The sequence below is a fragment of the Lagopus leucura genome, unplaced genomic scaffold (genome assembly GCF_019238085.1).
Source record: "Lagopus leucura isolate 7727_CA_CO unplaced genomic scaffold, USGS_WTPT01 59596-0_obj-0_obj, whole genome shotgun sequence".
In the NCBI taxonomy this organism is placed as follows: domain Eukaryota; kingdom Metazoa; phylum Chordata; class Aves; order Galliformes; family Phasianidae; genus Lagopus; species Lagopus leucura.
Genome location: NW_024963914.1, coordinates 1 through 14,045, shown reverse-complemented (window position 1 = coordinate 14,045; position 14,045 = coordinate 1). Strand labels below are relative to the sequence as shown.

The 14,045-nt window shown below is 43.9% G+C and overlaps 1 protein-coding gene and 1 long non-coding RNA gene across 3 annotated transcripts; both read right to left on the bottom strand.

The window, feature by feature from the left end:
* Window positions 1-248: 248 nt before the first annotated feature.
* Window positions 249-8,384, bottom strand: LOC122191436 (RANBP2-like and GRIP domain-containing protein 8; the record flags this gene model as incomplete). The annotated part of the gene is made up of 9 exons (XM_042891692.1): window positions 8,166-8,384; window positions 5,597-5,664; window positions 4,999-5,110; window positions 4,105-4,257; window positions 3,240-3,470; window positions 2,714-2,859; window positions 1,757-1,949; window positions 1,164-1,254; window positions 249-458 (listed from the first exon to the last, which is right to left on the bottom strand). Coding segments are annotated over exons 1-9 (1,279 nt in total), but the record flags the coding sequence as incomplete, so codon positions are not given.
* A 2,481-nt stretch (window positions 8,385-10,865) lies between these two features.
* On the bottom strand, window positions 10,866-13,837 carry LOC122191437. Of its 2 annotated transcripts, XR_006182401.1 has the most exons (3): window positions 13,318-13,837; window positions 12,872-13,062; window positions 10,866-12,518 (listed from the first exon to the last, which is right to left on the bottom strand). It is a non-coding gene; the product is annotated as an uncharacterized LOC122191437 (long non-coding RNA). The 2 variants fall into 2 exon arrangements; XR_006182402.1 differs by lacking the exon at window positions 12,872-13,062.
* Between the last annotated feature and the right edge of the window lie 208 nt (window positions 13,838-14,045).

Below are 14,045 nucleotides of genomic sequence, written 5' to 3'. Positions count from 1 at the left end.
TAGAAATGAATCAGAACAGACCAGAAGACAACAGTGTGGAAGCAGGAGTATGTGAGAAATTCTTCAGAACCTGGCATGCTGATACTGCCTCTCAGCTACAGCTGAAAGTGAAACCTTACAAATCACTCTCTGATGAGAGCAACGATGAGCAGCTATTACAGACACTTGTCTTTTGTTGCAAATGATGCATTTGTACAAGAACCTCTAACACAGTCATGTTTATATTGAGTTTCAGTAACATCTCTTACCAATATCATATTTACTCAGTTCTCCTTGAACTGGTGCTTGTGTACTGATATTTCCCACATCATCTGTGCCAAGGAAAGATCTCTCTCTAGAAGCTCCACTCCCAAACAGGCTTTCAAACAACGTAAATAAACCACTTTTGTTTGCAAAAGACTCCACAATCTCTTTCAAAAAGTCTTCTTTGCCGTGGCTTAAGTTCAGCAACATGTGACCTAGGAAACACAATGTCACAGAAGAACACTCAACAATATTTGATGCAGTGGGCTGCTTTTGCTACCTGAGGCTGGGAAGCAAGATTTCCCCTTATGATATTTACAGATTTCTAAGTTACACTCTCCCTATAATTAAGCCAGTGTTTTACTATATGGGCTGACAGCAGTCCCAAAGCATTTTAAAATCCAGTTTGCCAAAATTACTATGTACTTTTATTATAATGAGCACTACAGTGGTCTTCAAAATAAGTAGCTGTCAATCTCATCTATTCAGGATGAATTCAGCCTGATGCCTGGTGTTTTCTTTGTTTTCATCTAGGGCACAAAAGACAGCAAAGACTGAAAAAGACTGCCTCTGCTTTAAAAACAAAACAAAACAAAACAGCAGCAAACCTGTTGCAACAAAGAAGGGAACAAAAGTGACAGAGAAAGAGTAATATTTTCTTTTGTACTTGGGACCAGCAGTGCTTGCAAATAGAGACATTAAAAGTTAAATTCTATCTTAATGTCCTGGAGATAAAAAGTCCATTACACGTCAGGATTAAGCTGCTGTTTTGCTTTTCATACGTAGCCAAAATATACAAAGTTTTATAGCATATTTCAAGACACCATACGTGTTCTTTAACAAGACTTTAACTCTGACATCAACTACTCATAAAACTAAAATGGAACTATGCAACATTTGTAATTATTAATTTTTATTACCAGACTGGCTCTTTCGGTCACAGGCCAACATTTCCAGCATGTCTTGCCCAGCAGGATCTCCTTTTATTAGTTTGGACTTTGGTTTAGGTACCTGTGGAAGAAAGAATTGTTACAGCTTCTTCACAACAGAAAGGAAATCACTTCAGTTAGTCTTAGAAGTTACAAAACAAGGTTGTTTCTTTCCTGAACAAGACACTAGGTGAGTCAACCAACTGCAAACACCTTCAAGAGCACACAAGCTTGATCCAGCTCTGCTGTCTACGCAGTAAGTGTGTGACAGCTACTCAGGTCATCCCCCTCTCTCCCACACCAATAACCCTGATATCAGTTATTTTAGCTGTTTACAGAAAAGGGCATACCCTGCAGGAAATACACTCATAAGAGTCATTTTACTTCTGACAAGTGAAACAGTTGAAGAGACACCTTCTGCACATCAGTTGAAATCTTTTAAAGAATTGTGGAAGAGGAAGATTTGGTGAGGAGACAGCCTTAAAAACAGCAGTTCATCTTTGGAATACAGGTGTTCAATGCATGTACAGCGAGAGCGTTCAAGAACCGCAACAACTACAAGCACAAACTGAACAGTGACTTACATAGAAACTTTTCAGATAACACAATGCTGCAAGTTCACATGCATCTCTCCACTGCGCCTCACTGTTCTGGGCCATTTTCAGTAGGAAAGTTCCTGCATGCATGTAGAAGTGTCCTTTCATTTCAAGGAAGGTACGAGACAGCTCATCAGGTCCATTCACATATGGTTTCACAGAGTGAAGCACACGGTCAAAACTAGAACGGAGACAAAATTCATTTTCAACAAAGCCCTGATAAAATCTATCGCGTGCTTCAGGCCAGTGTTATTTAGCCATGAATGGAGTGACTTGATAATTCAACTGCTACTGCCATCTCTGTAGCTTAAACCGGAGTTGCACAAGAGCAGGACAACAGTCTTGAGCTCCTAGAGCTCTGAACACTGTTTATTGAAGTGAAATCAATAGCAGTCAGTACAAAAGAGAAAGTATGGAAATAAAGGAACACAAATCTTAATTTAACTGGCTACAAACATTGTTTCGTACTATTCCAGCTGTGGCACACATGACCCAGTCTGAAGTCAGCTGGATTAGCTGACCCTATCAGTTTTCCCTCAAGGAGAATGCAGGTGGCTTCCTATCTCCCATTTATACTAGACATGGGAAATTGTTCGTTGTTTCAGTATGCGTTGTATTGACTTGACCAGGACAAAGCTGACCCACAAGGGCCTGTGAAATGTAAACCAGCTGAAGTCAGGAACAACACTCTCATGCTGCAGTGAAAAAAGATAACTGGCACAGGCTATCACTGAGTCGTCTCTAAGGCTTGTAGCTCAGGCAGACACACAGCTTGGAGATCAAGCCTAGTAACATTTTTTTCTTTGTGGCTACTACAGAGGAACTCCCCTCCAATTCACAAAATGGCTACTCAGTGAAAATTATGTCTGCTGGATGTTCTGTGACCCAGAAAACAAATACTCAATTGTTCTTCTTTTTAAAAAAACAGAAAAGTTAAAACAATACCTTTCAAGTGCCTCTCTGCTTTCTCGAACATCTCTGGAAGCAAGTGTCATTTTAACAAAGCTAGCATAGGCCAGCAGATGATCTTTCTTGATTGCTCTCCAATTATTCTTATCAGATTCCAAGTCTCGAACTGATTCAAGGTATTCCTAAAGAATAAAGTTCATCAGAGAATAAGGAACCACCCTCCTCCTAGGAAGGCAAGAGCTTCTCCAGAACACGTTGCTCCATAATCCAGTTTCCCAGGTGAGACATTAACATACTCTTCAGCAGCAAAAGTCCACAAACGGTTTGCCTGAGCAATTTCCTCCCTGACAGAGCTGCTGTATCTAACTTAGTACTTCAGCTAGAAACTAAACAATTCCATAAGATTTAAGAAAATCCCAAGTAAATCACTGGGTCTGGCAAACATCACAGTTGAAGGAATTAAGTCACTTGAGAATTAGCTGCCACTGTAACGTTACTAAGAGAATAACACCAGTTTCAAGGGTATGGGAGATGATGGCAGGATCAAAATATGATTCAATACCTCAAATGTCTTTATGACACATGAACACCATTCCAAGCTTGAGTCTACTGGTATTTTCTTCTCTGCCTCCTGACAATGAAGCACAGCATCTCTTAACCTATTATTTGAACGGTAGAGAGCAACCAGTCTGATGTTCAGGTAGATATCATCTGGTCTCGCATAGAGTTCTGTCTGAATCATATCAAAGAGCTGATTCCATCCATCTTCACCTTTATGTTCCAGTAACTGCTCCTATTAAATACAAAGGCAACATGGTCACATTTCATTCTCCACGAGAGCCTTTTCAGCAGCTACATCACTTGTTTTCTCACTGCCACTACAGACTACATTACTCAAACTACTCTGAAAAGCTGTTGGGGCCTAGAGTGTTTTACAACATTTTAGAAGTGGGAAAAAAAAACCAAACCACTTTAGAGTTTGCATCACATAGATGCTAAGTAAGATGCTAAGTTAAGATCATCAAATCATTTGGTTCAAAGATGGCACACCTTGATACAGAACAGGCTAAAAAAAAAAAATACAAAACACAAAAAACCCAGCAAACACCACACACAAAACCCCAAAGCACAAGCCTCCCAAGACTTCCATTTCATTGCTGTTGCACTACAGAAAACTAATGCCTGCACAAAAGTGAGATAGTATGACTGAAAGCATTTACACAGTATTTGGGAATAACAGCATCTCCTACATTCTACAGCTTTTAATTCAAATAAAAAAAACCTAGAAAGCAGTGTAGTCACATAATAGAGGCAATATTAATCTAATCTTGACTTCTTGGATACTATTACTAACATGTTTTTCCCATCAGTTACAGAAACTGCAGTTTCTACTAGGCACAGAACAGAGATTAGGAGTTGGAATTTACCTTCAGTCTGTAAGCAGCAGGACTCCCAGGGAAGAGCCTGGCAGCTTTCTCAACCCAGTACTTGGCTCTTCCATCAGTGATGTTGTTACTACACAGCAACTCTGCAATCTTCAGCACAAGATCTTTCTGCATTGGATTCAGCTCCACAGAACGCTGGGTTTCCCATGCACAAACACAAGAAAAAAGGTTACTGGTAACTTGATCTTGCAGTCCATATAGAACAAGAAAGAAAATATGCCCCCAATAAACAGACCCAGCAAGTCAAGTTAGAACTATCAGTAAGTATTTTCTCACTACTTTCAGAAAAGTCTCCTTTTTCAAAGGCCACCCTTGGTTTCTAACACCCAGACAACTGCTGGAATCCAGAACACCACAAGAGAAATAATGCCAAAACAGCTCCTCTGCCTCTACCACCAGCTGCTGCTCTACTCAGACCACTGCACGAGGAGTATCTCTAGTCTAACCTAATGTGGAGGCTTCTGAAAATCAGAATTAAGTCAGAAAGACTGACAGTACTCCACTGAGTGGCAACCAGACTTTTGTGCATATCCTCTCCCTCCCCAAAGCCCAAATAATGAAACGTTGACTGGATTTCACATTGACACACTTGCCTAATCAAAACTGTGTTTGCCCTGTTCCCTCTACCTCTGAGGAAACAAACAAACAGAAAGCCCACCACCAACAAAAAGCAAACTGTGCAACTGAGAAACACTCTCAGTCCAGGCTTTCAGTAGCAGCTGCATTACTGCTGTTACCATAATCCCTACTACAGAATTCTACAGGGGTCACAGATTCTTCGTCCAGGGGGAAGAAAATCAGAGCAGGCAGCACAAAGATCAAGTCCATTTCAGATGGAATAAAGCAGGACATCAGGGAGGTGAGGGAAGTGCTTACCTTGTAACACCCAAAAGCTTTTTCTATGTTATCCTGAGCTTCATAAATCTGTCCCAGAAACCTGTGAGCTTTGGGATCTCTCTCTTGGACACTGAGATAAGTAGAAATGTATCTACAGAGTAAATAAAAAAAACAAAAAACAAAACAGAAGGATCAGTACTGCTCAGTAATACAAGACCCCCCACAGCCTGCAGCTAATGTGGGAATGTAATCTGTCATACAGGACATCCAGCCATATTTAGTTCTAGGTGCTTGATCTAGACCTTCAAGTAAGGAACAACATTGTTTCTACATGTACAGACTCTACATATTTGCCTGCAAGTACTGGCCTTCATTAAATAAAGCAGTAGTTCACAGAAACTGCACGAAGGCCGGAACACAGTGGCATAAAAGACATTCCAGCCAGGTGAGTTCTTACAGCACACTATGACTGCCCATCCTTCAGGCTGCTCTTTTAGGCAGATTTAAACGGCATCCAATTCTCCCATTTACTGCTACCTCAGAACAGCATGAGAATGGTCTTGATTTCTCCGCTCCACTTCACTTAGCTTTTCTATCACATGTTAAAGAACAGAACAACATACGTAACATTTATTACCTTTTAGCAAGTTCATATTCTTTTATCTCAAAATACAGCTTAGCAAAAAGGAATCCTTTCAACGATCTCTGAAGGAAAGAAAACAGGACAGGTACATTTTAGATATACAGTACTGCTGAAGTAATTGAACAGGGAGACCTTTCTTTTCAGGGATGCATCATATTTCTAACAGTTTCTTCATAGTTACCAGCTCCAGTTCACTCCTCCTATTCAGGGCTTTGTTTGTGAAAGATACAGGATTAAGAAAATAATGTTTTTTCCCAATAACTGGCAAAGGCTTCTACCAAAGCAAAACTGGGGTTACTGGCATTTCATAAACACTTCTGACTAAACAGAGAAGAAGAATGGGGCCAGCTACAGATCAGCTTTTTTTCTTGCAATGTATCTACGTTGCAGAAGAAAACAGATGCCACAAATTAAGAGTCCAGCTCCTCCTGTTCATGCTTCTGTCACCTTCATCTCTTGCCTGTCCTCTTTTTTTTTTTTTTTTTTTTATATATATAATCTTCACTTTTATTTCCTTGTTCTGCCCTTCAGTCAATACCTGTGCAGAGGTATGTTTCACCTTTCACACACAGAGTCCTCGAGTTCAAGTTCACTTGGACTGATAACATCAGCACTAAATTACTGCACTGAAGAAACATCTTTTTTTTACCTGTGTGAATGAGCTCGAGAACTAGGAAGTCATGAGCAAAAACTTCATGGTAAACATGAACCAGGAGACAAACCTAAAACCTGGGGTCCACGTATCACTGCCACAGTAGCCTCTGTTTGAGAATCAGGAATACTGGAACTAGTTACACCTAGGACTCCAGATGTGAAACAAACTTCTACAATCTAAAGACACTTGAGTTTAGTCTCCTATCCCCTTCCTACCCCCAGGTTACTCCTGAAAAATTTTTACATGTGGATCTCCTACTTTTCAGACTGTATTTTGAAGTAAAACATGGATACACTGACATGCACAGAGTGCAATCATGCGAGACATCTCCTTGGAAACAGGGTTGGAAAGAAACTTCAAAATAAATGCTTACAGCCTCGTACAACCCTCCTCTCCAAAATCAACACCCCAGAAAAACCAGTAACTACTCCCATCAATGACTGTGCTATACAGCCAGTTACAAGCATCACTGAAAAGATGAAACCAAACCCGCAGCACTTGGCCGTGAGCACTACTAAAGGAGAGGCAATATCTTTTCGTTGAGCTCCACAAGAATACCAACACTGTTGAAGATTATCTCCAAATTTAGCAGCGATACATTCAACACTGTGCAGCCTAAACAGCATCAAAATCAACCGAACAAAGTGAAGGGACAACTCCACTGCTGTTGAAGATCAAAATGAGGACTCATGCAGGCCTTACACTCACATCAAGGCCCTGCTGCATCACAGTGTGCATTCACATTACACAACTGCTGAATATTCCACGTCTGCAATAAAACCAACTCAAAGCAGCAGAGCGGGACCTTTCCGGATGAAACTGCTCCTATGAACCTCATCAGTCAGCTCACCGTGACCTGCACACCATTTTCCAGCTATCAGGGAATCATCTGGCTGCCCAGTTACTAACGCACAGCAGCAAAGCTATTTCCCCCACCACTCCCTCTCTTATTACTGACGTTTCAGAACGTTGTCACACAGATGAGAATAACAGCCACACAACACACCAAAGAAATTCAGAAGCTTAACAGTATTCCCTATTCCCTATTTGGGTTCCTCAAGAGAGGGAAGGCTGGAAGCTCAGGAACTCTCGCAAGACCTCATTGTGGCTTTCCAGTACTTGAAGGGAGCATATAAACAGGAGGGGGAATAGATAGTGATAGGACAAGGGGGAATGGTTTTAAGCGGAGACAGGGGAGATTTAGGTTCGATATTAGGAAGAAGTTTTTCCACACAGAAGGTGGTGACGCATTGGAACAGGTTGCCCATGGAGACTGTGGAGGCCCCATCCCTGGAGGCATTCAAGGCCAGGCTCCATGTGGCTCTGGGCAGCCTGGTCTGGTGGCTGGCGATCCTGCACATAGCACGGGGTTGAAACTAGATGATCATGGTGGCCCTTTCCAACCCACGCCATTCTATTCCCACAGAACAGGATGGATCCGTATTTCACCACGCCGTTGCGCTCTTTCGGAAGTTACCGAGGGCTCACCAGTTTTAAGAGGCGCGCAGCGGTAGCAAACCACGCTGCCAAGGAAGTATATCCGCGGCCTCCCTCCCAGCAGCTTCCCTCGGCTTCGACTCCCCACCCACACGACTCCACGAGCCCCTCAGCAAGCTCTGACTCACCAGCGCTCCCGGCAGCGGGAACGCCACGAACCCCCCGCGCCGTACCCGAGGGATGAGGCCGCAAAGCGCCGCTCGGCCGGGCAGCCCAGAGCCTTTCCCGCGCACCGAGCCCGCCGGCCCCCGACGGCCATCCCGGGCCCCGGCAAAGCCCGCAACCACCCCTCGGGCCCGGCACCCGCGGGAGGAGCGGAAGGACGGGGCGGGCGAGGAGCGGACCACACCGCGGCCCCGGGCAGGCCGCGGGAGCGCCGCCGGCGGTGCCGGCCGGGCCCCAAGCACTCACCTCTCTAGGAGAGGAGGCGGCGGCCTGCACGGAGGCGACGTATCTCTCCACCTCGGGCTTCGTGCGTCGTAGCATGGCGCCGAGCCCGGCCGTCCGGCCGGCACTCGTCGTCGGGAACCGCGCCGAGCCTCACCAGGAGAAAGAGCAAGCGGCGGAAGGCCGGCACTCGTACGCTACGCAAGTTCCCGCTCCACACACGCCGCAACGCCCTCCGCTGCCGATCGCGGCGACGCGCGACGTCACAGTCCCGGCGTGGGGCGGCGCACGCGCCGAACGCGCGCACGCGCAGTGTGAGCGGCTGGTGCGCGGTTGGTTGTCGCGGCGGCGGGAATCTGAGTTGCGGAGCGTTACGCCGCTCGGCGCGGGCTTCCGCTCGGCGCGCCGCCGGTGCCGCCCTCAGCCTGTCCGCCCTCGAGCGGTCTTAGGAAACAGCGCCGTGTGAGGCCGTGCTGAGGTGTTTTCCTCACCTGTAAGGACGTGCTGCGTCACCGCGAATGTCAGCGTCACCCGCCAGCCGTCGATCAGGCTTTATTGTTCGGATTCACAGACGACGAGTTTTGAGCTGTGGGTTCCAGGCACCGCGAGTAGCAGAAATACTTGGTTTCTGTCCGAAGCAGCTTGTAAGATGGCGAGATGCGCCAACCCAGGAGACGGGGCTTAAAAAGCGATGTTCTGAGTTTTGTGGTTCTGAGCACCGGCGCCGCCCCGTGCTTTAGTTCCTGCCAGGGAGTCCTGGCTGCTGCTCACTGGAGGCGCTGATCTCTTTTTCTGCCGGTTCTAAGCAAAGTGGGGCCACCAAGCTGCAAGTTAGTGAAGTCTCATTCATGGGGAGAGAATCACAAATGCACCCCGCCCAGCATTGCTAAGCCCTAAGGCTGCTGCTGTACCCAAGAAACACTGACTACCTTGATAGGAACTGAGCACAGGGCTTGCAGCTGCCAGAGGCAGAAAGGCTTTAGGCGCAGGTCCTTCCTCCTGCAGGTACCTCCCCTGGGCTTTCTAAAGTGCTCTTAGAGTGCCAGTATTATGGGATAATTGCAGTACATAGATTTTCATTAAAGTTGATGTGTTATGGAATCTGTGCATTGTTCTGCCTTAATCTAGCTGGGGGTATTCATCAATCTGGTCACCTTTTCCCTCCTCTTATGGTGGGATGTGGCAGTGCCACATCTACAGTTGTTGAACATCTCCAGGAACAGTGACTGCATCTCCTCCCTGGCAGCCTGTGCCACTGCTTCACCACTGTTGCTGAGGATGAATTTTTAATAATATCCAATCTGAACCTCCCGTGGTGCAACTTGACGCCATTCCCTCTCATCCTATCTCTGGGAGGCCAATCCTTACCTCGCCACAACCTCCTTTCGGTTCATCACCTTATCAGGAGAGTGATAAGGTCTCTCCTGAGCATCCTCTTTTCCAGACTGAACAACCCCAGTTCCCTCAGCTGCTCCCTGTAAAACTTGTGCTCCAGACTCTTCACAGCTTCGTTGTCTTTCTCTGAGCACACTGCAGGGTCTTTCTTGTCATAAAATCAGCCTCAAAGCACGTACATCTATGTGAAGTATTTACAGTACTGACAGGCCAGGAAGTGAACTTCAGCACCAGACCTGTAATTGTCCAGGCTGCCTAATTGCTAGCTCACTCCCTGGCTCTGTTTTGCACTTCTTTTAATTAATGCTCTTGATGACAATATCCATGGTTATTACTTCAATGACAGTTTACTCCAAAGACAGCTGCTGAGTGAGCAGTGTGAATTTGAGCAACATTCCACTGGGAAAACAAGAATACAGAAAAAAAACTTCATCATGAAGGTCATTAAATACTGGAACTGTTGCCCACAGAGGCCTGTGAAATCACCTCTTCCTTGGAGATGCTCAGAACTTGGCTAGGTAAAACTTTTAGTACTGATGAAGCTTTGAAAGTCGCACTTGCCTGGAGCAGATGTTTGGACTACCTGACAGTCCCTTCCTTCTGAAATCTTTATGGGATGCAACAGGCTTTGAAGCCCCAAGACAGCCTTGATGCTATTTGTGGGGTCTGAAACAGACACCTGTGTTAATGGCACAGAAACCACTGCCTTGCTGCTACTGCACATCGTGTTCACTATCAGTAACTTGAAGAAACAGCAGAAAACATTGGGCTAGGGCCCCAGGACTGCCACAGAGCCCAGGGGAGACTGATGGCTACACACTGTGAGTGAGGTGTGGATGTAACCTTGCGAGGCAGAGCTTACTGTGCAGCCTCAAGTTAGGGATTGTTCCCAGCTCCCTCAGCAGTAAGGCTGTGCATATGGTCAGCATAATGTGGAAAAGCAAAACAAAACAAACACACTTGAACTGAGTTACAGTGTAAAGGAATCATTGTTGAGTATTGATGGGCTGAATCCATGTCACAGTCCAAAATCTCAACAGTGTTACTATTACGCTTGTTACATACATTTTTTGGGGGGGGAATTTTCAGTCATGAACACAGCAATGACTGCATTCTGCTACTGAACTGTTATTGCATGGGATAACTGTATATAACCACGAAGTAAAAAATACCCTACCTAGCACTAAATGGCAAGTCTGGGATGAAAGTTACACTACAGTGAAAAGAGTAGAGAGCAAAATCTGGGAGGAAGATGTGCTTTTGAACTTCCTTTCTTTCAGAAAACCTGGTGACAGTGCCAATCAGAAAATATCCAGAAGAATCCAGCTGTTGGTTATGAAACAAATGATAATTTATTTTTTAAACCTAAAAACTAAAGTGCGTTTCTAGGACAGGCAGATGTCTCCTCTAAGTCAGGACAGTAAAAGAGTTTTACACAGATAGCCACAGGTAGAAGCATAGTGAAGGAAGGCTGCCTAGATGCTTTTCCACCCATCTCAAGTACTCACATAAAAGAGGTGATACAGGTTTTAATAACATTAGCCTTTATTGATGACACTGGAAAGATGTTCTAAAGCATTTGTTTTTCCATAAGCAGGAAAGAAAATTTTGCTTGCTATGAAGTAATGATATAAAAATTGTGTTTCTAATATGAAAAAAAAAAAAAAAAAGTTTGCATACTTGATAACAGTACCATCAAGAATTCCTAAGTAATGGTATTTTTGACAGAAAAGGGAAGAGCAAACTTTCATGGACAGAAGTCAATAGTATAAAGCAAGCACAAGCACACTGCAGTGAATTCTGACGATTTGTGAGCACAGTTCTTGAAGATGGCTGAAGAAACAGATCCCAGTAGGATCAAACTTCACATATTTACACTCACAGTGTAAAAGTAATATTGCCAGTTAACTCAAATACGCATTTTCATTGCTGTTCCAGAAGTCAGGGAAGCCTAGAAGCTAAACTTCAACCTCAGGTGTTCACACCCGAAGCAAAGTTCCTCTTGCATCCTGGATAATTAAGGCAAATTCTGTTATCTTTTGAAAATACCTCATACAGAGTTTCTGCACAAAAATAAGGAATAAAAATAAAACTACAGACATATATTGAATGGAACACTGTTACATATGGCCCGGCAGAATAAGGCACCAAAAGTAAATCAAAGGCAAGAGCTTATATAAAAGTGACTGTGTTATTCTGAATGGAATACAGCAAAATTCAAGCAGATCTGAGTATACTTGTTTCTTGCAGTGGGAATTAGACTTCATACAGACATTTCATGCTAAGGCTGATGTACAGAGATTCAGCGTGTAAGTACAAACTATCGAAGCAGGTCATTTGTACAGTGACTGTGTTTAGAAATGCGCTACTTTTCAAACCACCTTCAACAAGGCTCCTCAGTGGGACTATTGGACCTGAAATCTAAGCATTATTTTTCCGGGAAATGAGGTCTGTTTGGTTTCTTGCCCAGGCCACGGGGAATTTTGTATGCATGCTTCATTTGCATGCTGATATTTTCATTAGTATAAATGACACTGCATGCCCATAACGTTGGGCCTGTTTGCACAATGTGCTTTTGCAGGTACTCACAAGCATATTTTCTCAATCTAAAATTCCTCAGAGATTACTGTGCTCAATGGCCCTCTTGTATGGGTGCATTATCAGGGTCAGAAACCTCTCAGGTGAGTTGACAGAAGCGTGATCTGTTTATCAACAAATCTGTATTTGTACGCGTACTCACAGAGAGAATGGAGAATTTCAAGATGAAAGGCACGCACTGTAATCTGTTGTCTGATTACAGCCTCAGAGTCCCTCCCAAGTAACAGATACAACATTTTCATAAGGAAAGGGGAGAGCAGAAGAAGTCTTCACTTCCTTCCCACAGTTTCAGCTAATTTCTTCAGTCTTTTCTTCAGCTCTAGAGGAAACTTCTCATAGCACTTTTTGCAGACAGGCTTCATATCAAACTCCACAAATTTATTTCTAAAATGACATAGCAAGAAAACAAAGTCTTAGTGGAAGGGATCCTGAAGAAAATAAAGGGTGTATTAAATGCATGCAGACAAAAAAATGCAACTGCACTTTATACACATGTATGAAATTACATTCAGAAGCTCATATACATTGCAGACCGTGACTGAAATACTCTGAGTGAGTGATGCCCCATTTATAACTGTGTCTCTGAAAAAATCTTTCAAACTCAGCTGTATTGCTAAGCAAACAGAGCTTAAAAGAATAACATAACAGTATTTCAAGTTGCAGTTTGGTGAAAAATATTTGGCTGTGAGCCATGAACGCATGCAAAAACGTTAAGTAAAAGCATCTGTAGCACTGACCAAAGAAGAAAGGAGCACAGGTGGTGGTGAGAAGAAAAACAGTTTACAAACAGATGGGCTTTTTCTTTTTCTGCTTCTCTTTCTCCTTCGCTTCACGTTCCCGTTTGGCAAGGCGTCGCTTAAATTCATCTGGCATTTTCTCATAGCAGTGTTTGCAGACAGGTTTTAGATCAATTTCAACAAACTTATCTCTTCAGAGTGAAAGGCAGAAAAAATGAAGGACGAAAAAGGAGAAGAATTAAGAAGACTGAACTGAAGGAAGAACGGAACAGGCAGCTGAAAGAGATGTAAATCAGTAAATAGAGCAAGAAGAAGGCACAGGCACATTGTCTCAGTGTTGTTCAGACGGCTTTTGTACTGTAACAGTTAAACCTACAGCAACATCCATTATTTTAAAGAGAACCACTGACATGTTGTGAAGGCATCACACCTATCGACTGACTTACTTGAGCGTTAACTTAGTGTTGCAGGTTGAACAAGCAAAACAGTTCACACACCATGCCTTATTCAGAGCAGATACAACTAGAGCAAGGGAAAAAAAAAGAGTACATCATTAGCATTACCAAAAAAAGTAACAGTTAAGCTCAAATGTTTGTGAAATGTGAAAAACAACCATTTGAATCTCGTAGCAAGCATTAAGGTCTGCAATAATAACGAGGCAAGACCTGGAAGGCACACCTGATTGTTGCACAGTGGGACTCAAGCAATGATAAAGCTGTCTCACAGAGGGCACGCAGCTCTGCTTTGGAGAGGAAGTGTCTTCTGTTTGCTCTGTACCTCAATTTTCAGTTACTCCTCTCTTTCAGTATACCTTGGCACCTTTCCCTGCCAAATGTTGCTTCTGTTTCCAACCATAGATCAAGGATTCTGACTAAGGTTCTAAAGTTCCATGTGGAGCTCTTGGAACTGGTCCAGAGGAAGGCCACTAAAATGATCAGGGGGCTGAAGCACCTCTCCCATGAAGAAAGGTTGAGGGAACTGGGCTTGTTCAGCTAGAGAAGAGAAGGCTCTGGGGAGACCTCATTGTGGCCTTCCTATATTTGAAGGGAGTGTATAAATAGGAAAGGGAACGGCTTTTTACGAGGGTGGATAGTGATAGGACAAGGGGGAATGGTTTTAAGCTGAGACGGGGAGATTTAGGTTTGATATTAGGAAGAAGCTTTTCCACACAGAA